At 40.7% G+C, this 23,739-nt stretch overlaps 1 protein-coding gene across 1 annotated transcript in view; it reads right to left on the reverse strand.

The window, feature by feature from the left end:
* LOC116321868 (potassium voltage-gated channel subfamily H member 8-like) overlaps nucleotides 1–20,648 on the reverse strand; it is a 47,051-nt gene extending 26,403 nt beyond the window's left edge. Inside the window, exons 1-5 of the mRNA XM_039606470.1 lie at nucleotides 20,513–20,648; nucleotides 5,222–5,455; nucleotides 4,981–5,112; nucleotides 3,195–3,340; nucleotides 2,218–2,476 (exon numbers count right to left, since the gene is read on the reverse strand). Of these exons, the coding sequence (XP_039462404.1) occupies nucleotides 2,218–2,476; nucleotides 3,195–3,340; nucleotides 4,981–5,112; nucleotides 5,222–5,455; nucleotides 20,513–20,588 (847 nt within the window). The 5' untranslated portion in view covers nucleotides 20,589–20,648. The remainder of the gene's footprint in view (nucleotides 1–2,217; nucleotides 2,477–3,194; nucleotides 3,341–4,980; nucleotides 5,113–5,221; nucleotides 5,456–20,512) is intronic.
* Nucleotides 20,649–23,739: the final 3,091 nt, after the last annotated feature.

Below are 23,739 nucleotides of genomic sequence, written 5' to 3' on the forward strand. Positions count from 1 at the left end.
GAAATTACCTAAAAACAAGGTCAATGAATGCGGCAATATGAATAATAATACTTAAATGTACAGAAATATACAGTTCACTCTTGAATTCATACACTGGTGGAGGCAAGCTACAGTTGTAGCCACAGCTGCCCTGGGGCAGACTGACAAAAGTGAGGCTGCCATACTGCGCCATCGGCCCCTCTGGCCATCACCAGTAGGCGGTAGGTGAAGTGTCTTCCCATAGGACACAACAACTGAGACCGTCCAAGCCGGGGCTCGAACCAGCAACCTTCTGATTACAAAACGAACTGCCAGCTCTTGAGCTACGATTGCCCTAAATAACATTAATTGATGTAAAAAAAGTTTATAAGAATCATTTTATATATTTTTCCATAGCATTACATTTGAATTTAACAGTTCAATCTTTCAATTAACGGACAAATATTTGTGAAATTATGATACATTTGTGAATGTATTTTAACAATCTAAATATGCAGACAAATACATTTAAAAAACAGGAAAATTATGTTTTATTACATTTACAGTGATTTTATGTTATTTTACATTTGAAATGTGAAATCACTGTAAATTTAATGATATTCTAGAAAAACAGTACAAAACTGTAAAATACACAGTACAATACTTTTATATTACAATTTTTTTTTTTTTTACAGTGCAACCCAACTTCTATTGAAATAGAACTGGCTAGCAAAAAATAAAAGGAACTCCACCTTCACCACAGATAAAAACAAGAAAGAAAAAGAATGAAATCACAAATGAAGGTTGAAATGCAGTGTGCCAAAACCTTAAAGTCTAATTGACCCTCCTTCTTGTGATTAATCAGTCACTTTCTTACCTAAAGCAACACTGTGTCAGTTTGGTAACGTTTACTTGCATTTTTTATGAGCAGTAGATGAGAAATTTGATACTGCAGCCATGCCTGTAGCATAAATATGAGGCTAAAGCCAGCAGCCAGTTACTCGGCAGAACCAAAGGGACTGAGCTAGCACAACCAGTACCTGTAAATCAAACAAGTATTGTGTTTGCTAAACCAGGGTTGTCAAACATAAGTCTCAGGGGCCAGAATCGACCCGCTTTTCTAAAGCCACTGGACAGCTTTGGACGAAGCGCATAAATCTTAAATCATTTTAAAAATTATTTTTGAAGGGTGGCATAAATTTTACTTTTATCTGTGTTTTCATAACTTAAAGGACCTTCTCCACGTTCATTCATAAACCATTAAATGACTGAAAGTGCCTGTTTTTTACTGTTTAATTTTGAAATTTACAATTTTTACAGTGGGTTCACTGTAAAAAAATTAAAGTAAAAAGAGGATTTTCTGTCAATTTTCCATTTTATAATTACAGGACAGTCTGTGCAATGAGCTAACAGAACTTTTTCTGTAAATTTATAGATTTATTTCTGAAGCCCATCATGCAGAAAAACTGAGATGTATTGTTGAAATTTTCTTCCACTGTGGGCTGTACTTGGCCTACGATGTAAACTGATTTTGACATTAAGCTCTAAACAAAGCCAAATGGCAAAAAAGAAAAACAGAAAAAAGAAAACTGTTTTGCTTGTTTGTTTTTTTCACTTGCTGTTTCTTCCTGTCTAAAGTCTTTATGCTAACTAGCTGCTGGCAGTAGTTGTGCACTAGTTTCCTCAGTTTTAATGTTGCTCCCAAAAAAAAAAAAATCTGTATAAAAGAGATAAATCCCATGGACACAGCTGAATAGAAGCCTACACGAGTGACTAATGTGAGCTCCTGGTGGCTTTTAAAGCAGTCTGATCTTACAAGTTCCACTTCCAGACTGACCCAGATTACCTAAATACAAACTGTATTCATGTTTTGGTACAAATGGAACAAAACACAGGCCTGGATGACCTGGTTAGTGCAGCTGCGATGGGAAATGTGGAGTCACATGGACACTAACATCCCCTTTTGACTGAAGGGACTTTTCGAGAGCTCAGGACAGTGGGTATCATTTGTCTCACAGGCTGTTTAATGAAAACATTTATGGGATTTGGGCCTTTGTAAATACTTTTGTGTGAGTTCTATATAGATACTTGATCATTTCAGGCTCATATTATATTCACCATTCATAGATGTTTCCTGCAGAAAAAAAGGTGCTCATTTTTAAATGTGGTTCATAAAATTGGATAGAAAATGATAAACGGATAGGAGTTAAAAGAGAAATGACTGGCAGAGAGAGGGGGAGCATCTTCAAATGGGCTTACCAATGATAAAAAGTATCTCCACCAAGATATCGCTGACACTCGGTGGGTTTCGCGCCGCCGAGCCGCCGTCCTCTCGTATCTCGACAGCCGTGAAGCAAACGTTATAGGGAACGGTGATGGCAACGTAGAAAGTGGCCAACAAGATCAGCCAATCCCAGCCGGCCTTGAACGCACCGTAGTGAAGGAGGATGAAACGGGATTTTTGGACATCGGCCACCTTATACTCGGGGACAGGGTTCGCATTGGCTCCGAGAACGCTCTTGATGTGCCACACGGAAAAACACACAGGAGAATTAATGGGCATAAATTAACAATATTAGCATTATATATCTGCCAAGTTAACAATGGGGAGGGGCTTTTCATCTCCATTAAATATTTCATCTTTAGCACTAGATGTGAAGGTATAATTTATGGTTCCACTGGATTGGCGTGATTGAGACTTATATCACCATCAAATCTAAATAAAATTGGCCAAGCTGAAGACAAATGGCTATTCCGACTGTTCCTCGCATGTTGGAGGCAGTTTGGCAGTCTTTATCTCATTCAGGTTGCTTGAATTTACAAGCATTCATCTTTTTGAATTAGAATGCAGATCACAGTCACAAGCAAAGCTCTTGAAACCATGACAACCCTCTTAATCAGTAAAGCCAGTAAACCCCCGACACCTTATAGTCTTGCTCTTCAGTTGCACTCTCCTGGAGGCTGCAGCTTTCCCTACAGGCAAAACATGCTGATGACACAGCTACTTTTGGCCTCACTAAAGGCTTAGTCAGGGCTCCAAAGTCAGTGACGGGGTATTTATATTTAAAATGGCGCATCCTCTGTGGAGCAGGAATTGCTTGTCAGTTACTTTTGATATTTTTTGATATTTAGCAAAGGAGAATTGTCACTGTAGAGTAAAAGTCAGAGGTCACTGAGCTTTAAAAAAACGACATTGGCTGTGGATAATTTAAACCACCAAACACAGCACATCTCACACTGTTGATCTTCAGCTTGCTCTTGGTTTTGTCCTGTTTCTGCAGGTGTCCCGACAGCTGATAGAGGACAGCCCGACTGCGCCGGCGCTCCATGTTACAGCCTGAGGGGCGGCTGATCTGGCGAATCTCCAGACCAGTTTCCTCATCTGAGAACAAGGGCACACAATAGGAGAACAAAGCACTAATGTGGCAGAAACTCTCACCGTGCTAACCTGCACATGCCTACAACTGAATCTAAAAGGAGGCAAATGAGAAATAGCTTGGGGACGACTGTTGTCTGGTTTAATTGAGCAACATTATGAACATTGTAGTGTATTGGCTACACTGAGATCTGTAATCTAAAGCTAATGTGTTTCACTTTAGGTCCTGGCTGTTAACCATAGTTATTGAGAGCCATAATCTAAATGTCTGAGGCCGTGCAAAACACTACCTGTGAGGTGATGACAGCATTAGATTAGTGGAGCGATGCTGTACATTTACTCCCGGCTGCTGTGGAGCTGGTGGTTATGTCTTTACATCCCTCAGCCACACATACAGAAAAGTTTTCAGCACATAGCAAATGCCCTCCACAAAGCAGAAAACAGCAAAAAAATAAATAAATAAGGTGATGAATTCACTGTAAAGTAGGTCTGTCTGATATTCCCATGTTGGTGTTCTTCCTGTGTCATCCTAACAATGTTGGTCTAGGATCAGCGTTGCAACTGACCAGTCACGTTGTTGTGATGTCATAGCTTTGGAATATGGAGGAAAAGGAAAAAACAAATTCCTTTGTTTATATAAAACTGAGCATTTCAGGTGTTTTCTTTAGGAATTCATACAATATAATAAATATATTATCAAGTCAGGTTTCCTGTTTGCCAAGTTTAGGTTCCCCATGTTGGGTTCCTCGTGACAGTTAGCTAACTTCTTGGCTAACGCTAACTGAATGCATCTGAATGCTAAGACAGTGTAAACAAGTCAGCTGCGACGCTGATTCTGGACCAACATTGCCATCATGATGTAGGAACAACACCGACACAGGAATATTAGACCATGTGGAAATGTAAGTGTCCACTTATATTTTCAGATAAACAGTCAAAGTAGCACACAGAAATCTCGATATGTGCTTTAAGTTCTTGATGATAAATGGTAAATGGTAAATGGCCTGTATTTATATAGCGCTTTTCTAGTTCCTAAGGACCCCAAAGCGCTTTACACATCCAGTCATCCACCCATTCACACACACATTCACACACTGGTGATGGCAAGCTACGTTGTAGCCACAGCCACCCTGGGGCGCACTGACAGAGATAACAGTAAGTTTGCCTAAAATTTACCACTTGGGAAAGCAGGACAATCGACTTGCCCGACTTGTTTGTGTTCTGTGAGAAACTGCACTGTTTCATTCATGAAGCTCCATCAGACCTTCAGATAGACAGCTGCAGCAGCTCTGCGTTTGCTCGAACCACTAGCATTATTTACAGCTCATCATGTGCAACGCGCTCACACGTCACTCTATGCTCACATCATGCTCTTTAAATGCAAAGTGTATTTGTTCAGTGAATATGTGCTAGTGCATTCATGCACAGCACTATGCTTATGTGTTTTATAAGTCCATGCACAATAGTCTAAAGGATGCCGTGTTTATTTGACCCCTTCTCTTTAATGGAATCGTATGAACTGATCGGCTCTTTGCCATCTCTCTCGACAGAACTGACAGCAGGTAAGTAGAGTAGGTAGTTTGACTGATACTCGTTAATGCCTTGCTCATTTCACGTGAATTGGACAGGGAGTGGATGATGCTCACCAATGTCAGATTCATTGCCATGGTCCTGGTCCTTGTTTTCTGTGATGTCCTTATGTGAGACCAGGAACAGAACCACCTCGCCCTTCTCATTCTTGATGGGAACAATGTCCAACAGACACCAGAACTCAGAGCCTTTTCAATGAAAAGAGATCAGAACAGAGACACATATTGATTTGGAAAAAAGAAATACTGCACTATACGCTATTTAACTTGTCAGTCTGCTCCAGCGACTGAGTCTTACCGCTCTTCTTGTACAGAATGATTTCAGTCTTGAACTCCCGGCGTTCATCCAGAGCTTTTTGCATCTGCGTGGTGAGAGGGTTGCTGGTCTCACTCCCGTACAGAAAGTGACACATGCAGCTCTTCTGCATCAGCTCGCCGCGGGCAAAGCCAGTCAGTTCGCAGAAGCCATCGGAGCAGTAGACAATGGGATAGAGAGACTGGACCTGAGCATTCCCCAGGACGAAGTTACTGTCTGAGCAGAGGGAAGACGGGAAAGTGATGAAGCAAAGTCACAAGGGAGGAAAAAGGAGAAACATAATCAGGGTAAGAGTGTAAGAAAACTGGAGAGCAGTTAGAGGACAAAAGAACAAACCCAGAAAGCTCAAGTCGTTCTCTCTTGTTGTTAAATGCTGATAAAATACTTAATCACCATCAAACAACAGCTTAAACCTGCTGAAGCTGGGAGCTGTGCCTTTAAGGATGAATTTTGCTGTGCATCCTGTCACATTTATGCACCACGCTGTGGGGTCAGCACCTACAGGTTCACCAAGCTTATTCAAAAGATATCGCATTAAAATTTCATCCACGGCTGTTTTTTATTTTTTTCTTTCAGTGCTCACTCTCGCTGAGTGTTTGGCTCTAAAAGGCTTCTTCTCACTTTGAAGAGCTGTCCTCAAGGAGAATTTAACATGCCTGCTGCTTTTCAATGAACTTCAAAAAAAATAATCATCTCCTTTTCTTTGTTCGTCTTCTGCACCTCCCGTGCATTATAATTTTTTTTTTTATTATCTTCAGCTGTTTCTTTTAATCACATCTTTTATGATTTGGGGCCACATCAATTTATCCTTACTTAACCTTTAAATAGTTTCAGACCGAAAATAGCAACAGTATTTTCTTCTTTGTGTCGGCTTTATTAGCTATTATAAAAATACTGGCATATCCAATTTTTAAAGCTATATAATATATTAATAGTTAGCCATAGCTCACTTACTAAATTAATTCTGTGTGATATATTTTTCTATAATTTCTTTTAATATATACTCATATGAATTACTATGAGGATTTTAGGTATAGACTGACTTGGATAAAAGCTTCAGCTAGATATTATAACATAAAACCACAGACTGTATATAAATGATGGATGCAGTGGTGTCTTTGACTAAAATCCTATTTAATGGCCAGCAGGAAGTGACTCCAAAAAGATAAATATCCCAGAGATGCTGAGCACTTGGTGGCCCTTTTGCCTTCACTCTGCGGTCCATCTCATCCCAAACCATCTTGATTGGGTTTAGGTCAGGTGAAGGCCAAGTGGAGGCCAGGCCATCTGGTGCAGCACTCCATCACTCCCCTTATTGGTCAAATAGGCCTCACACAGCCTGGAGGTGTGTTTGGGGTCATTGTCCTGTTAAAAAATAAACGATGGCCCAACTAAACGCAAACTTGATGGGATGGCATGTCGCTGCAGGATGCTGTGGTAGCCATGCTGGTTCAGTGTGCCTTGAGTTTAGAATAAATCCCCAACAGTGTCACCAGCAAAGCACCCCCACACCATCACACCTCCTCCTCCATGCTTCACGGTGGGAACCATGCATGTAGAGAGCATCCGTTCACCTTTTCTGAGTCACACAAAGACATGTCAGCTGGAACGAAAGATCTCAAATTTGGACTCATCAGGCCAAAGCAAAGATTTCCACTGGTCTAATCTCCATTCCTTGTGTTTCTTGGCCCAAATAAATCTCTTTAGCTTGTTGCTTTTCCTTAGTAGTTTTTTCTTAGCAGCTATTTGACCATAAAGGCCTGATTGACACAGTCTCCTCTGAACAGTGGATGTAGAGACATGTCTGCTAACTGGAACTTTGTGTGCCATTTATCTGGGCTCTAATCTAAGGTGCTGTTAACTTGTGATTTCTGAGGCTGGTGACTCGGATGAATTTATCCTCAGCAGCAGACGTGACTCTTGGTCACCTCTTCTTCCTTTCCTGGGGCGGTCCTCATGTGAGCCAGTTTCATTGTAGCACTTGTAGCACTGGATTTTTGCAATTGCACTTGAGGACACATTGAAAGTTTTAGCAATTTTCCAGACTGACTGAGCTTAAGCTCTTAAAGTAATGATGAAGTGTTGTTTCTCTTTACTTAGCTGATTGGTTCTTCAAGAAAGGCACACCTGTAAAGTGAAAACCATTTCAGGTGACTACATCATGAAGCTCATTGAGAGAAGGTCAAGGGTTTGCAGCGCTGTCAACAAAGCAAAGGGCGGCTACTTTGAGGAATCTAAAATATAACACATATTTAGAGTTATTTATCAATTTTTATTTGCTACATAATTCCATATATCTTGCTTCATATATTTGATGTCTTCAGTGAGTATCTACAATGTGTGTCCAAACTTTTGACTGCTAGTGTGTGTGTGCGTAAGCATACGTAACTTGACGAGCAGGCTATGATATAAGCCAGAGCTATGACAAATCTTTTGACAGCTTAAGTTATGCAGCCAGCCTTGAATAATTCATTATCAGACACTGGGTTAGGTATGATAACTGACTCACACTCTTAAGACATTCATTCCATTGAGATCATTAAAGTCCATGCATAAATGAATCTGGAGGACTGGAGCAACCACTTTGAAGAATGTGAGCAATACAGGATGAGAGAGCAAATGATTGAATGAGACGAGCAGCAATAGATGAATCAATAAATGCAGAGAAAGGGAGATTGCTTGAATAACTGGGGACAATGAAATTTTCTAATTTGCACATTAATAAAGCATGCCCAATGTAAATGCTCTTGCCAGACCTTGAAGCACCACTCAGACATAAATACAAACTGCCTTTCAGTGCTAGAGGCTCATGGAAAGTCACATACTTCTCCGAGGCAATACACTGAAGTTGTAAATCTGAATAATTAACTGACAAAAAATATTTTTGTGCATATCGGGTCATCATTAAATATATGGCTCAAGAAAATCTCATTTATAGTGACACAGTCATGAGAAAAAGAAAGCTTTCATAAGATAAGATAATAAAAAATAGCAGCCAAATGCTGCTAATCAACTGTATTTGATTGGCTGATAACCAGCCAGTGTGAGCATCTCTTAAAAAAACTAAAGTTTTGGCAGTTTGCTGGTCTGGAGCATTCAGGTGTGTAAAACAATGTCACAGTCTTCTCAGGAGTGGATACCCAGTAAATTCCACCAAAGGTCAGGCTGTGCAATGCTCAGAGAAACTACAAAAACAAAACAAAGAGCTACATCTACAGTTAGCATGTTAAACGTTAAAGTTCATGACAGTACAATTAGAAAAAGACGTTGCCAGGAGAAAGTTTCTTCTCTCCAAACAGTTCATGCCATCATGGCTTAGGCTTGTAAAACTGCATCTGAACAAGCCAAGAGACTTCTGGAACAATGTCCTCTGGAGAGATGAGATCAAGGTGAAGATGTCTGGTCATAACAGAGAAAACTAAACACAGCATATCAGCACAAACACTTGATCGAAACTGTCGAGCACGGTGGTGGCGGAGTGATGAGTTGACCTTGTTGGAGCCACAGGACCTTTACACCTTGCAGTCATCAACCATGAACTCCTCTGCATACGAAAGTATTCTAGAGTCAAATGTGAGGCTAAATGTGGGGACAATTAAAGTCTGACCCAAACTAGATCGTGCAACAGGACAATGATCTCTAAACACAGCAGCAACGGCTGAAAAAGAAAAGAATCGAGGTGTTTCCTGTGACCCAGTCAAAGTCGAGACCTCAACTCAAATCCTGAGGCAGTTGTCAGCACACACCGCACACCCATTCTTCATAAAAGAATGAAGATAAAAACACTGTAAATAAAGACTGAACGGCGTTGCAAGATGGTTGAAAAGAGGAGTGGCAATAAAAAAATAAAGAAAGCAATAACAATTGCTGACAAAGGTGGTTCTAAAAGCTACTAAATCGTGGGGTGTTCTTAGCTTTTCGGATGCAATGAGTCGTGTGAAAACTTTCTTTTTCACATTGCTGTATGAGAAAGCCACAATTTCTGCGAGTTAGATGAGAAGATGAGTGCTGCTTTATTTTTTTGCACCCTAAGTCGTGCAGCTACACAGCATAACGCTGACTAAAGGGAGGATAATAAGGTGATAACGTCAAGTTGTATTATTTATTGGTCTCCTGGAATACACCATGCACAGCAAAGGAACTACACATACTCTTTTGAAAAGGGAGCTTCCTGTTCAGAGAAAGTCTTACAAATTATTTCCAAATTTAATTTAATTTAAATGAGGATGTTCTGAGTTAGCTGGGAGCTGAGTCCAAACCGGCTACAGCACTGAATTGGAGAAAGGGAAGAAAATGGATGGACTTCCAGCAACTGTTAAAAGACTTCATTACATATATAAAAGTTTTATTTGCTAGCTGCTGGTAGTGGGGAAACACATTTTTTCCTAGCGACTTGTAATTGTCACGTGGTTGCCGACCTGTCTCGAGGCCTGAGTCACCTGGGATTCAGTAGTATCAAACCTCTCAACTAACTGATGGCAAAACAGTGATGTATATTTCCCCAAATGCTGGCAATTCTTTTAAAGAGCTTGTTTCTTTTATTTTTTATGATTGCTGGGAGGCAAAACTGTAAATATAAGCTTTGGTTATTGGCTGAAAGAAAAAGATTTTTGAGTGCAGTCGTGCATTAATTTCTTTCACTTCAAATTTAGTTCGCTGCCACCTACAAACAAACAACGTAAGTAAATCAGTTCAAACATTATTTTCACTCACCCATCCATCTTGGCCATTATGTTTCCACAATATGTAGGAGGAAATGTATGTTTCTGTATAAAGGCCATATGGTGCTGCTGACTGCAGAAGGGCATATCAATCAGTGAAGTGTAATTTTGTGGCTGTGCTTAGCTAAAGGCAGCTGCGAGGCCTGCGAAAGCATGTTTTTGCTGACTATGATCTCAGAAAAGCCCAGCATGACAGACTCATGTTCTGAGCAGCTGTTTTTTTCTGTGTGTTTTTTCTCTTAATGTACAGCTTTATGAACAATGGACCACGGTGAAGCTTGAGATGTAACAAGTGTGAAGCCGTGTTACTCATACAAAGCCGGGTAGACGGGCACTGACAGCAGCCACGCTGGTGCCGTCTCCTTCTTGTCAGTTTTAACCAGGTGTGCTGCTGTAGAAACGGGCTGTAATAACACCTGATCATTCAAGCTGCTCTGTCAGGGAGCAGGGGAGGGAGGCGCTCAATGATTTCGCACATAAGGATCCGGCGATTCTGAAGAGTGTGACAGAATATAATGGGATATGATGAATCACTGGGCAGCACGGTGGCACGGTGGTTAGCACTGTTGCCGCACAGCAAGAAGGTCCTGAGTTCAATTCCAACATCAGGCCGGGGTCTTTCTGTGTGGAGTTTGCATGTTCTCCCCGTGTTTGCGTGGGTTCTCTCCGGGTACTCCGGCTTCCTCCCACCGTCCAAAGACATGCAACTTGTGGGGATAGGTTAATTGGATAAACCAAATTGCCACTAGGTGTGAATGTGCGAGCGAATGTGAGTGTGAATGGTTGTCTGTCCTTGTGTGTTGGCCCTGCGACAGACTGGCGACCTGTCCAGGGTGTACCCCGCCTCTCGCCCCATGACAGCTGGGATAGGCTCCAGCGCCCCCCGCGACCCTGAAAAGGAGAAGCGGAAGCGAATGGATGATGAATCACTTCACCCAGAAAAATAGCCTTGTACATTTGAAATGATTAAATGGAAGAATGAAGGAAAGAATATATTAATATTTAATAGCGGTGAGCCTATTTTGAAAAAGAACAAAGGTAGGCTTTCAAATGAGGCTACATTAGGAGCTTTTACTGGGACTCTTAAACTTTCAGGGTGATGTGATAGAAAAAAACTCACAATGGGTATTTTTGGAAAATGAAATAACAAAAATGCTTACCACATTTGTAATTACTGACAATGATGTTTTAAAACAGATCAATCCAAATATCGATAGTATTGACACCAGCGCTGGTATTGGTATCAGATCGATACTAACCCGATAGGATCAATATTTCTTTCTGCCCTCTAAGCTTAGTAAGTAAGCTCAGTCCTGTATTTACTTGGTATCGGACCAAAACTAAAATTTGCAGTATTGCGTAGCACTAAATAAAGGCACCCTGACAATTTTTATTCAAGCCTAGCAGTTCTTCTGTAGTCTTCTTCCATGTTTAGCTCCTGTAAACTGTCAGTAGGAATGTGCAGGACTGTGTAGCATATATGCATGAATGCATCTGAGTCCAAAGCAGCAACACCCAAGAGCTAAAAGATGGCACACTAGGGACAACAGGAGTTGGAGACCGTGGCATAACCACATGCATTTATTGCAACTGTGTGCCTTTGACATGGTTGCTTTGAAGATGGGTTAGGGTCCACAGCCACTCCCAGCCAGTTGTTGTCGTCAAAGTGCCTTTGGCGCATCAAGATGGCAATAAAATGACAATAAGATTCAGTCTGCTGTCAGTTTGAGATTGAATGAAGTTAAGTTGGCAATTGCATGCAATCTGTTTGTGATAATGCAGCAATTAACTGTGAAAAGTCAGCAACAATCTGCTGCTGTCTACATAGAGATTCACATTAACTAATACTTCCATTCCCAGTCCAGCCAGAACCTCATAGACTTAAAACAGAAATTAAGAAAGTCATCCACAAATAGTGAGGTAGCTGCTGCAAAATGACCAAAGCACTTTGCAACCCTGCTTTTATATAGGAATATAACCAGAATGCAACAAGTTGGCAACTAGCTGAGTTGAGTCACCTATTGCAAAGAGATGCATCACAGACAAATTGTGCTTGAGTAATGCTTTAATGAATGTGTTGTTTATTCTAGGTTTTATATAAAAGATGGATATAGCCACTATTATGTGGTGTTGGCAGTCTCTCTGCATTTATCAACTGGATGGAAAGTATTTGCGAGACTGCAATCAGTTGGATTGCAGAGTCAAACTTGTGATTGAAAGTCTTCGCCCAGAAGTTTAGGGTGTTGCACACTGAATCTCTGGGTAGCCAGCTAGTTGTGCAACTACTTACATTTGACCTCCAACGGCTAAAAAGTAGCAAAACTAAATTCAGCCCAGTCAGCTGATCATATGGGCAACCACTAACTTTTCCTTGTTACAGCAGTTTGCTGTCTTATTTCACTCTAGTGTGACTGAGCTTCAAAACAAGTTAGTTTCCATAGTCTCCCATGTTAAAAGCATAAAGATACACCTTGCTAACATAGCAAGCTTGCTAGCATTAGCTGATAACTCTACCTTCTCTTCCAAATTTGCTCACTAATGGCTCCAAACACAAACTAAACAAACAAACAAAAACATGTAACCAAAAAGCTAAATTTGATAAGTGACATAATGGTGGCTTTATCCATCTTTTATATACAACCTAGAGTAAGTAACACGTTCATAAAAGCATTCCTCCAAAGCACTACTACTTGGTCAAAAACTCCACAGGGAACCCGTAGAGCATTTTAACAAACAAAACAATGTATTAATTCAAGCGTTATTTCTTTGAGTACCCTGACAGCACATCATCTTCAGCCTTAGCCTTGGTTCTTGCTTTTTTTGTAAGCATTTTTCTGTCTCTCGTTGTTATGGATGCAGTCATTTTCTGGCTATGGAAGATGACATCCACATTCTTAATCCCACATCCAAAGCTGTGATTAGCTTGGTTGTTACCGAGCCAAGGAACCAGCATTCAGACTTCTCCTTAATGGGAACAAAAGAGCTTAATCCAAACCATGGAAATACACCCTTACCAAATGTACAGAATGCTTGCGGACAACTTTACCCCAAGCTGTATTCATCATTTTTTCGAAATACTGGGAATAGATATATTTTTGCGCTGCTAATACAAAGCAAAAGAGTGGTTGCACAAAACCAAAATATCACTGAGCCTCTTTGCACTTTTAATCTCATGAAAACATAAAAGAATGGAATAGAAAGAGTTTCCTGCAAATGCTGAATCACATCTTTGCACCTAAACATGTGATGCTTTCTGCTTCTGCACTGTGTGCAAGGTTACAGAGCTCATTACATACACATGCGGCGGTCGGCCTCATAGTTACATGGACACTTTCCCTCAGAGACGTGATCTGCTTACAGAGGAAACAGTTTCCTGTGCCCCTCCATTTTCCTTTTGGCCTTATGCCGTGATAGTATTTTGTTTTTGTTTTATTTTCTGCTCATTCCCCGGGCACTAGGCAGGCCTGTCACATCCCCACCACAATCCAGGTGTAATAACGTGTGAACTGCACAACAAAACCGCTCAGACTCAGCCCCTGAGCGGCTTAGGGAACCCCGATAAACCCTGCTACTGATAACACTGACAGCGACAGCCTGCCACAGCACATTCACGCACAATGTAAGCCTAACACACGCGCACAGGCCGCAAACATTACATGTTTGTTTGCAGCACCCGTTTGGAGGCGTCTACTGAACCATAATTACTATAATTCTAATATTATATAAGAATATAAAACAATCTCTCCTTTTTACCCATTTCTGATACACTTTTAAATGTTTCTCATATAATTTAAGTATCGTGTGTGACTTTGTCTCATATAGTAACACCTTTTTTTTTCTGCAACTGGCATTTAGCCAATCACAACCCAGCACACAGCACAACATGTTTGCTGAAGTCACTTTTGAAATATTGATAATTTTGAAGCATCAAGTGCAGAAACTGTAGACACACTGTTGACCAAAATTATTAATATGCGTTTAATCTGGCTTCCATTTATAGCTGAATTTGTCTGTGCGAGAGCCGCTGCCAATGAAATGAAAAGGGAACAAACAAGTAAAGACACGAACACTGACAGCTGGACGATAGCAGTTATTAAAGCCGCTCTCTGACACGTTTCCTCGACTGTAACTGAAAACACGTTTTCGTTTCCAATCGGCTTCAAAACTATTTAGCCCATGGCTTTATGTATGACGAAACTCCAGTAACGCAAAGCAAGCAGATGTGTGAGCTAACTCAGAGCTACTGCATGGCCAACATTGATGCAAAGCAAACACTTAATTCTTACATATGTTGATAATTACTTGGACAAAATCTGCTTAATGACATTGTTCTCTGCTCTGGTGAAGGGACTTCCATATTTGCTCAGTTAAAATGTTTTCCTGCTGTCATTGTGCAGTACTTGTGTGTGGGTTTTTTTTTATAATGTTAGTCATTAAAGTGTCATTTTGAGTCTGAGCTATTTTACTATCTGGGTTTTGGTCTTTTATCAACAGTGTGACCTGCAGTGTACCCCTAAAATATCACCTGTTATTAACATCTGATCTGTATCTGACACATCGTCTGGATGCTGACAGCCGACGCATACATTTACATATATTCCTGCAGCTTTTGTTGGCCTCTCTGTTGACCTTTTGGCTGATGTTATTTATTCAGAACGTGGTCACGCTGTGGGCCCCAGGTGTCACAATAATGATGTGTTGATGATAACTGTGATATTTAAAAAATGAGGCATCCATAAATTTAAAATGCACGTAAGATGACGTCATGGATAACTGTGTTAATTGTCTCTGTCTGCCATGAACTTTTACATTTTGATTTTGTAAATTTTTGATAAATCTTCTATAAATTCTGAAATCAGACCAGCTTTAAATACTGCAGTTACACCAAGCTAAGAACCAAGAGCAAAGTGCTCCTGACCGTTGTTGGACTGATTTACATCCACAAGTCAAGACTTGACTTGTTTTACGTTTCCCTACAAGTTATTTGAACAGAAATCTAAAGTTGTTACAAGACATGCACTCATCTGTCACTACCTGTTCAACTAATCAGCCAGTTACATGGCAGCAACCCAATCCCAGTTTAGGTATGTATACAGGGTCAAAACAACCTGCTGACATTTAAAGTGATCATCAGAATAGGGGCGAGAAAATATCCCGTGAGCGGTAGTTCTCTGGGTGAAAATGTTTTGTTGCTTTGAGAGGTCAGCGGGTATTTAAGAGACTGTTTAGAGCTAATACGAAGGCAACAGTAAGTCAGACGTTCTTCTGTGTACCTAGAGTATAATGAGGTATGCAGAAGAGCGTCTCTAAATGCACAAAATGTTGAAGCTGGACAGCAGCAGAAGACCACACTGGGTACCACTTCTGACAGCTAAGAAACTAAGGCTACAATTCACACAGGTTCACCAAAACAAGCCAATAGAAGATTTGAAAAACAGATCTTATCTGATGAGGCTTGAGTTCTGCTGCTACATTTGAACAATAGGGTCAGAATTCAGCCTAAACAACATAAAAGCAGCAAGCCATCCCGCCTTGTACCAACGCTTCAGGCTGGTGGTGTAACGGTGCATAGGATATTTTCTGGGACCCCTTAGCACCACTTGTGCATTGTTGGTAATGCCACAGCATATCTAAGAATTTTTTCTGACTGTGTTCTTCAAGCACCTTGTCGAATTAGTTCCTCAAAGAGTTAAGGAAGCTCTGAAGGCAAAAGAAGGTCCAACAACCTTGCCCGGGTATGTTAAAGTGTCCGTTATTTCAAACTAGCAGACCTTCATCAGAGCATCACACATACTGAACTCACTCCCAGCCAACAGTTAAGACTGAATGAGGAGTCTGTACTGCATTTTTGAAAGTCAGAAACCATGAAATTAAAAAATACTGTTGAACGAAAACCTAATTGTTAAAAATCTGTCGCCACAAAGCTGACAGCTACCTTCAACATTTTCTGAGATTTGCTATCAAACTGTTATTAAACGGCTGACTTTGTACGTTTAAATATGCATGAGGTGGACTGAGATATCTCTGGGTTAAAAGGGAGTGGATTTTGCATTTTAAGCTTTCTTCTAAAATGAACGAAAGGAAATCAAGAAATTCCCTGGAGTCTCCCTGCTTCGTCTTGCTCTATTAATGTTGTATGAAAAAAAGACAAGACGATCCAACCTAAAAATACTCTTCTGCTCAGCTGGTAACGGGCATTTGAGGAGTCACTGTGAGTCACAAAGAACAGGTCCTCTGTTCTGTCGCTGAGCATAGGTAATGACAAATGAAACCAGTGAAGTGTGTGAAGATCACTGACATCTGAAGCAGTTTCACAAAGATCTCAGACAAGTTTGCTCAAAGTTACTGAAGTCTCTAAATTCCTACCCTTTGACAGTTTCTTGACAGCATCCCCGTTGACAGCGTTATACAGTTATACTGTCATATGGTTGGAGATGCCCCTCTTTAAAATTCCACCTCTATGGTTTTACCAATGGCCTGTTAAAGGTTACGGGGGAAAAGCGAATTCATGAATGAGAAAGTCAACATTACCATCATCCCAGACATCATTCGCATGCGGCTGTTCAAGCATGAAGAGCTTCTGCTTATCAAAAGTCAACATTCATCCAATCTATTCACGCGTTTATCCCCCGTAGCTGATTCCGTTTATGATTAATGCTTATACGTGTTTAATCAGGCCTCATTGAAGCCACTTATTGAAATTCTGTTACTGTGAACTGCTCTTATTATCAGCTTTTGTAGCAAGGAGCATCATTTTAGGTTGGTTCGAGTCAGCGTTAAATACGCACAGCTCAAAGAAAGGATAAATAAACATGTGATAAATCAAAAGTGGAAAAGTAAGTTTATGCTACTGAAAAGGTGTTGGATCTTATCACACCCAATATTTTTTACATCAATTATTTCCTGTTTAACGTTTGCACCAATACACATATTTCTTTTACTTTTGCTGTAAATGTTTTTTCCGTTTGTGTTTGAATGTACGCCACACTCGTCTTATTTCACGCAGATTCTAATATTAAACAAACTCTGGAATTTCCTCTTTTTTTGTTACTTTATGCATTATTTGTGCAGCATTAAAGTACGCAGAATCTCTCGAGAGCACGGGAGTTAAATAAATCTGTATAAATAAATCATCGGTTGGTTCATGATAGTCAGTGTTCACTATTTGTAATGCTGCTTTCTGTGGTATCAAAACTGATTCGTGTGTGTGTTGTTCTTCCAAACCTCCAGACAGTAGTTTATGTATATAAGGAAGGGAATAATAGAGGAAATAAATTAGAATTTCTAATAACCTTTCCTGCAATAGTACAGTGGGGGACTTTGACATCATTTATATATGTTTTACAGCAGTTTCCAGCCAATAACAACGCCTCAAAATGTACTTGCATAAGCCGTTCCTGGGATTCTTTTTTTCCAGTAAACATGTACAATATCATTGCAAGTAGCAATTTTGATCATCACTGGTAATGTTTTGCATGCAAGATCAGATGGAATCAGTTTGGAAGTGAGAGGGAATTTTTTCAAGACTGATATTGAAAAAGAAGCAAAAACTTTTAGCTGAGGAGAGAAGAGCATGGCACACTGTCCACCCCTGCCATAATTTGATTAAATATATAAACTCAAAGGATTATTTATTCAAATAATCATTAAGGAAAATGTCCTTGGTATAAAATGAATATGTACCTATTGAGTACATTTTGTTTGGCCATGAGTGTAAACCTTTTGGATCACTCCTCCTGATGAAACACCAGGAGACACTGCATGCTTTCATGTGATGGTTACATGTGGAGGCAGCCTGTAGTTTATGTCCTAGAGTCTCAGACTGTCCACCAAATACCAGAAATGAACCCCGAACAACAGACTAGCTCTTTAGGTTCATGGTGATACATGCTGGAGGGCTAAAGGAAGCTTTCCTGGTGCTCCGTGGACTCTGTCCCCCTGGGGCATCTTTTTGATGGGTACTAAAGCTGCTGCCTTGGACCTTCTGATTCCTGGATGATCCAAACTTTAATTCTGCAGAAAGCACAGGTGCATACCCTTTCTTGTTAGCTGGGTTAAATAATATTCAAATCCAGGGCCAGTTCCTAATGAAGGGTAAGCTTTATATTTCTTTTGATAAGAAAAGCAGGTGGACAACTCCTCAAGTCTTAATGAAGTGGGTGAAATCCCTGCTTACTCAAACAGTGTGTCTAATGGATTTCCTCCTGCCAGCCTGTGCACTGGGACCGCCGGGCGACTGTAAGAAGTGATCAGAAACAATCTGCTCTGCTCTCACTTTAGAGTTGAACTGATTGCTGTTGACACAAAATGAAAAAATAATCTAATTGAATCAGTGCTATCTCATGAGACTTCAACTGCACGGGCCTCGCAGAAAACACTGCATACTGAATATATTATTAGACTTTTGATTTTTCCGCAGCATTTTGCAGCAGGAAACAAAAATCGACACAAATGACATTTATTTTGTGTATTTATTCAACTTAGAGCTTAGAAAACACAGCTCTTGCGCATACAGTGCATCAGCTCTCAGTCCAGGCTTTTAATTTACACCTTCAGGTCTGTGTTATGTAACTCTCTTAAGCAACTGTATGTGCTGATTGACAGCAATATTTGTGAGCCTAATGCACAGTGCAGCATTTTTGCAGTGAATGTGAGAACAGGTCAATAATAATAAAAGGCTGGGTTTTAATTGGTTTGACAGTCCCAGTATAACACTCTGACTGAATGTGCTTATTTTCTTTTAAAACAGTGTTACTCTGAAGATGTTTAGTTTAAAGGAAAATCGGATGTCAGAGCATTTTAAATGAGTTCAGGTGGCACCATTACTTTATGAATAGATCTATGGTGACTTTTATAGCTGATGTAACAATTTGAAATGTTTTTCTCACAGAGCAAGATGTCAAGGCTCATTTCTAGAGGCAAAAACTCGAGATGGCCGAAATCTCCAGTATGAACAAACAAAAAAAGCATTAGCTGGGCACTGGCTGCCTGTCCAGGTCCTTTCACCCTATAACTACCGGATAGGCTCCAACCCTTGTGAATCTGAATAAGATAAAGAGAGGAAAATGGACTGATGGTTGGACTCAGTACGTCCATCAAGATTGAAAATTCCAACCACAGGTCCCAGATCCAGAAGGATATGATTTCACGTTTCAAGTTTATTTGTGACATAACATGTCGAAACTGTTCCAAAAAGTCCCAGCTCTAGATCAGGATTGACTCCAAACTTTAATCACTTGTGAGTTGGGCTAAGCCTCATCTCTGCTAAAAAGTTTTCATGCTAATCCATGTGCAACTTTTTAAGTGATCCTGTTTACAAACAAACAAGCCGGGCCAGTCACATCACCTCCTTGGCAAATGTAATAAGGATTTTAAATCAAGTCCTGATTTCTAACCTGAGCTTGAGGCCTTCTAATCTATTTCCAAGACCTTCATAATTAGGTTATACACTCATAAATTAAAAAAAAACACACAACAACAACAAGACAGCAAGCCAGCTGAGAAAAGATAAAAACATTGCACTGAGAGTGGAAGGACCAGGACGTTAATCGGGGTTTGACAGCATGTTTTTTGCCCTTCTGGGCTCCATCCGTCCATTTTCTTAACCGCTTATCCAAGTTGGGATCATGAAGATTATCCCAGCTATCATAGGGCCCAAGGCAGGGTACACCCTGGACAGGTCGCCAGTCCATCACGGAGCTAACAAAGAGAGACAGACAACCCCACACTCTTACATCAACAGCCAATTTAGAATCCCCAAGCATGGTCTGTGGACTGTGGGAGGAAGCCGGAACAATCCAAACTGCACACAGAAAGGCCGGCTAACGGCGCAGCACCACTGTGCTGCCTGGAGTCCATTAGCAAGTTAATTCAACCGTGCTTGAATGAGATGACTGATAAAGGTTGTGATATGGTAAACTGAAGCATTTTGAGCAGACTGACATGTATCAGATACAACCTTTCAAGTACTTACAACACATTATCTATATCTATTAGACACAGAAACTCTGGCGTGTTATATGAGGAATCAGTGCTGTAAAGCTCAACTTATGATGGATACAGTGATGTAATAATAAATTGGCACCGGGAAAGTTATGATCCAATACGACTAACTTGGGTTTTAATGCACTGTAAACTTACAATAAGAGCCATGGCTTCTGCAGGTCATTGTACTCAGTGCATTAAACTCCTTTGGCCAAGTCTGAATTATCAAGTAGCCTATGCAAAATTATCTCTAAGCTGGCGTCTCAGGTAGGCGCTTGATGAATTTTTCATATGTTAAACAATAGTCTGGGCTTTCTTTCATTCATCATTACTCATTCATTAAAGAATCGGCAAGCTTCAAGTGTCCTAAATCCCCATCAAGCACTTTGCATGTCCCCGGAGGAGCACTCTGTACAGAGTTTGGATATTTTAATCTTTTATTTTTAAAAATGTTTTCATAGATCCGAGTAAGTAAATAAGTCAGTGATAAATAAAGTGCTGTAAATGTCCATTGCGCACAATAAAAATTTGAGGATAAGGGGAATTCTCGGAGAAGACATGTACTCACGGGTGCCATCAAAACGAGTGGCGATAGTATCCAAAAAGGTGTTCTGTGGCGCGATCAGACCCCGCATCACGGGCATCCTGGAGCGGGTCGAGCCTCGTCTTTCCCGGCGCTCTGAGCCATGGCTCTCGCCGGCGGTTGACACGAAGCCCGGCAGAAACCTCGAGGATGCCCCCGGCGCTCCTCCTAACCCCTGGAGGAGGGCGCCGAGCCGAGAAACCCGGGACTCCACGGTCCAAAGCTGACCACCGACCACCGAGCAGGTGATCCGGGCTTATAGGAGGAGAGATGAGCCGCTGGATGCTACAGGGGTGAGGACGGAGGGATGAAGGGGGGATGGAAGGACCACGGCGCGGATGGTCACATTTACGCACGGATGTACTGCATAGCCATCCCTCTTTCCTCCTCCCCTTCCCGCTCGCTCTTTCTCTCTGCCTCTCTAACACAAACACTTTATTCCTTTCCAAACACTCTCCTCTCAGGCTAAATGACCATTTCCAGTAACCGTTTTCTTTTTTTCACCCAATATTTTCCCCTCTATCGCACCCCTCCCCTTTCCTCCTGTCTTTGAAATTCTGTCAATCTCTCTTCACCTTCCCTGCTTTGATGTTCTGATGGAGCGTCTATTTAAAGCTGGTAAATTAAAGTGTCATATTGTCCTTATTTCGGGTACTGTTTACACTGCGTGATTAACTATTACCAGCATTGTCTGCCACGTTTCACACTTGAAGCTGCAACATTTGTCACTCAAAGAACAAATGAATAATTTAGTCAGGATGGACATGAAAACTGTTAAAAACTCTCATCAGTATGATTATATATATATTATAATCCACAATCCACTCAAATATACAAAATCCATGTGCTTATGTGTGCAGTTAGATCAGTGGGAACATATTATACTTCTCCTTATTTTCTGTCATTTGCATACTTTTACAATAATAGATGCTCATGTTAAACATGGTACGAGGTCTAAAATAGTTATGTTTGGTTTGCTAGTTGTTTGTTTATTTGGTTGGTTGATTGGTTGGTTGTTGACATTGAAGGGAGGAGATATACCTAATATGGTCATTTCATGCAGCAACTTTAGCTGTGAGCACAAAGTCCCACCCATCTACTGTTCACATCTTTTGTTTGCAAGGGGCAGCCAATCAGAAAACAGCTGGCTTAAGTGATTGAAAAGGGAGTCAAAATAGTTTGTTTTCAGACAGAGGATGAACTGAACTGTGAATGATACAAGCTTAATCTGGTACAGTCCAGAATATGCAGCTGAAAATGAGCATGATAATAATAAAACATTTTATGCATTTTTCTAATATAAACATATCAAATAATATGCAGTGTGATACAGATGTGGTTTGCCAAATGAGATGATGACATTATGTGGCATTTGCATTTTCTCTCTGTGCAGGATTCCTGTCACTGGGCTAGTTTTCTCCATCAGTCAAAAGATTAGAGACTGCCACTTACACCCTGGTTCAGTGAGTCTTAATGGATCCCCGTCTATATGTCAGCAATGTGAGTGGCAGCACATCCAGAGTGCAGCCCTCCTTTAGCTGGGATGGTGCAGATAGTGCTAGGATGTGGATGGAGGCCCAACCTCTGCATTTGCTGATGGTGACAGCTTTTCCTTATGTTGAAGTGCTTGGGCTTGGAAATGTGGTTGAAAACCAAAACCAATACTAAAGACTGCCAACCCAAGTTAGCCTTAATGGCCTTTAAAAAAAATCACATGTCCGAAAGTTGTTAGAGTTTAAAGTTTTAAAAGAGGCTGTACCCAACCATCTCTTAAATGTGGTTAAAGCTGATGTCCCACTGCAACACTGCAAAACTAGAGAAAAGGGATGATGTCACTAAAGTTCTGCATCTTTTATTTATTGCTGCCACACAGTTAAGACACACTTTTGGTCAGTCGGTAGAAAGTGGTTTGGTCCAAAGAACAGATTAAAGATGTTAAACACAATCCAAGAGTGGGGCTTCTAAGCTCAGAAATCCCATCTTCTGCAGTTGGGCAAGCTTTTCTTAGTGGCCTAAGGTGTGAAACAGCTATGATGTAGCAGAGACTATGTTGTTTAATTTCTTACACCTACATCTATTCGGTACATACAAATGGTTTAATTTTCAATATTCTATAAGCCTGCCATGTAGGACCATGATGGTACTCGTGTTCCTCTTTAAGTAATGTTTTCTTATGATATAACTGAAATTAAATTAAATGTAAGACACTTTATATATATATATATACATATATACGTATCTTTGCTATTCCGGTTTTAAACAACATGCACCATCCCACAGACTGAAGACAGCATGGTCCTGACCCCAAGCTGAAAACCTGCAGCATTTTTTTTTTAAATATTTGTTTTGCATATTAAAATTCTACTTTCAAGGCCTTCGTTCTGCACATCCTGCCCTTTGGGTGCAGTCTCATCAGACTGCAGCTGGCTTGCAGCTAGAGTCTCCCTGGCTTCTCTTTTAAGGAGATCTCACAGAGAAAGACTCAAATATCCTGAAATGTCAGGGACAAGCAAAGCTCCAGCGTTTTCACACTTATTGCACTTTGTCTGCTTCGGGACCCCCAAAGGTCTTAATGCTCCTGGAACTGCAAAGTAAGTATGCCTCTACTCTAATACCCTTTAGAGAAATTCATTGCAAATGCTTTGCACAGCACACATGAAAACATACAAACATACCTATGTATATAAGGTGATGCAGTGTTCTAGACCTCAGTATTTCTTAGCGAGAGATTTCAATTCAGTTGGGTCGACATTGAATCCCAAGCACATGTTACGCAGCGCAGCGGCTTTTAACAAGGTAGATTCAATACAGGAAGCCCTGGCGAGTGTGGTCTGCAGATAAAACAAGGCTAAATTAAATCATCCACACCTGCGGCTGTCTGGAATTGCTGCAAAGACTAAAATAGGCTTAGAAGTTACTGTTAGACAAGATAACGGCATCTCGAGAGAAGAGGCGAGCTCCTCTCTGAACTGCTGCAGCAGAAACCTGTCAATCAAAGAGGAGGGGGTGCAGAAAAGAGGGCTTAGGGGAGGGTGGGGATGCAGTGGTGGGGAAAATTGACTGGGAGCTGGTCCGAACCAGAATGGACTCCTTCACTCTGGTTATGATATTGGGAGTATAAACCATGAGCATACTGTAACATTACAGCCCCATTCACAAACACTGAAAACCCTGACCATCAATGTTGTAAATAAAGCAAGGGTGCCATCTAC

This window comes from Oreochromis aureus, linkage group 23 (assembly GCF_013358895.1).
Source record: "Oreochromis aureus strain Israel breed Guangdong linkage group 23, ZZ_aureus, whole genome shotgun sequence".
Taxonomy (NCBI): Eukaryota; Metazoa; Chordata; class Actinopteri; order Cichliformes; family Cichlidae; genus Oreochromis; species Oreochromis aureus.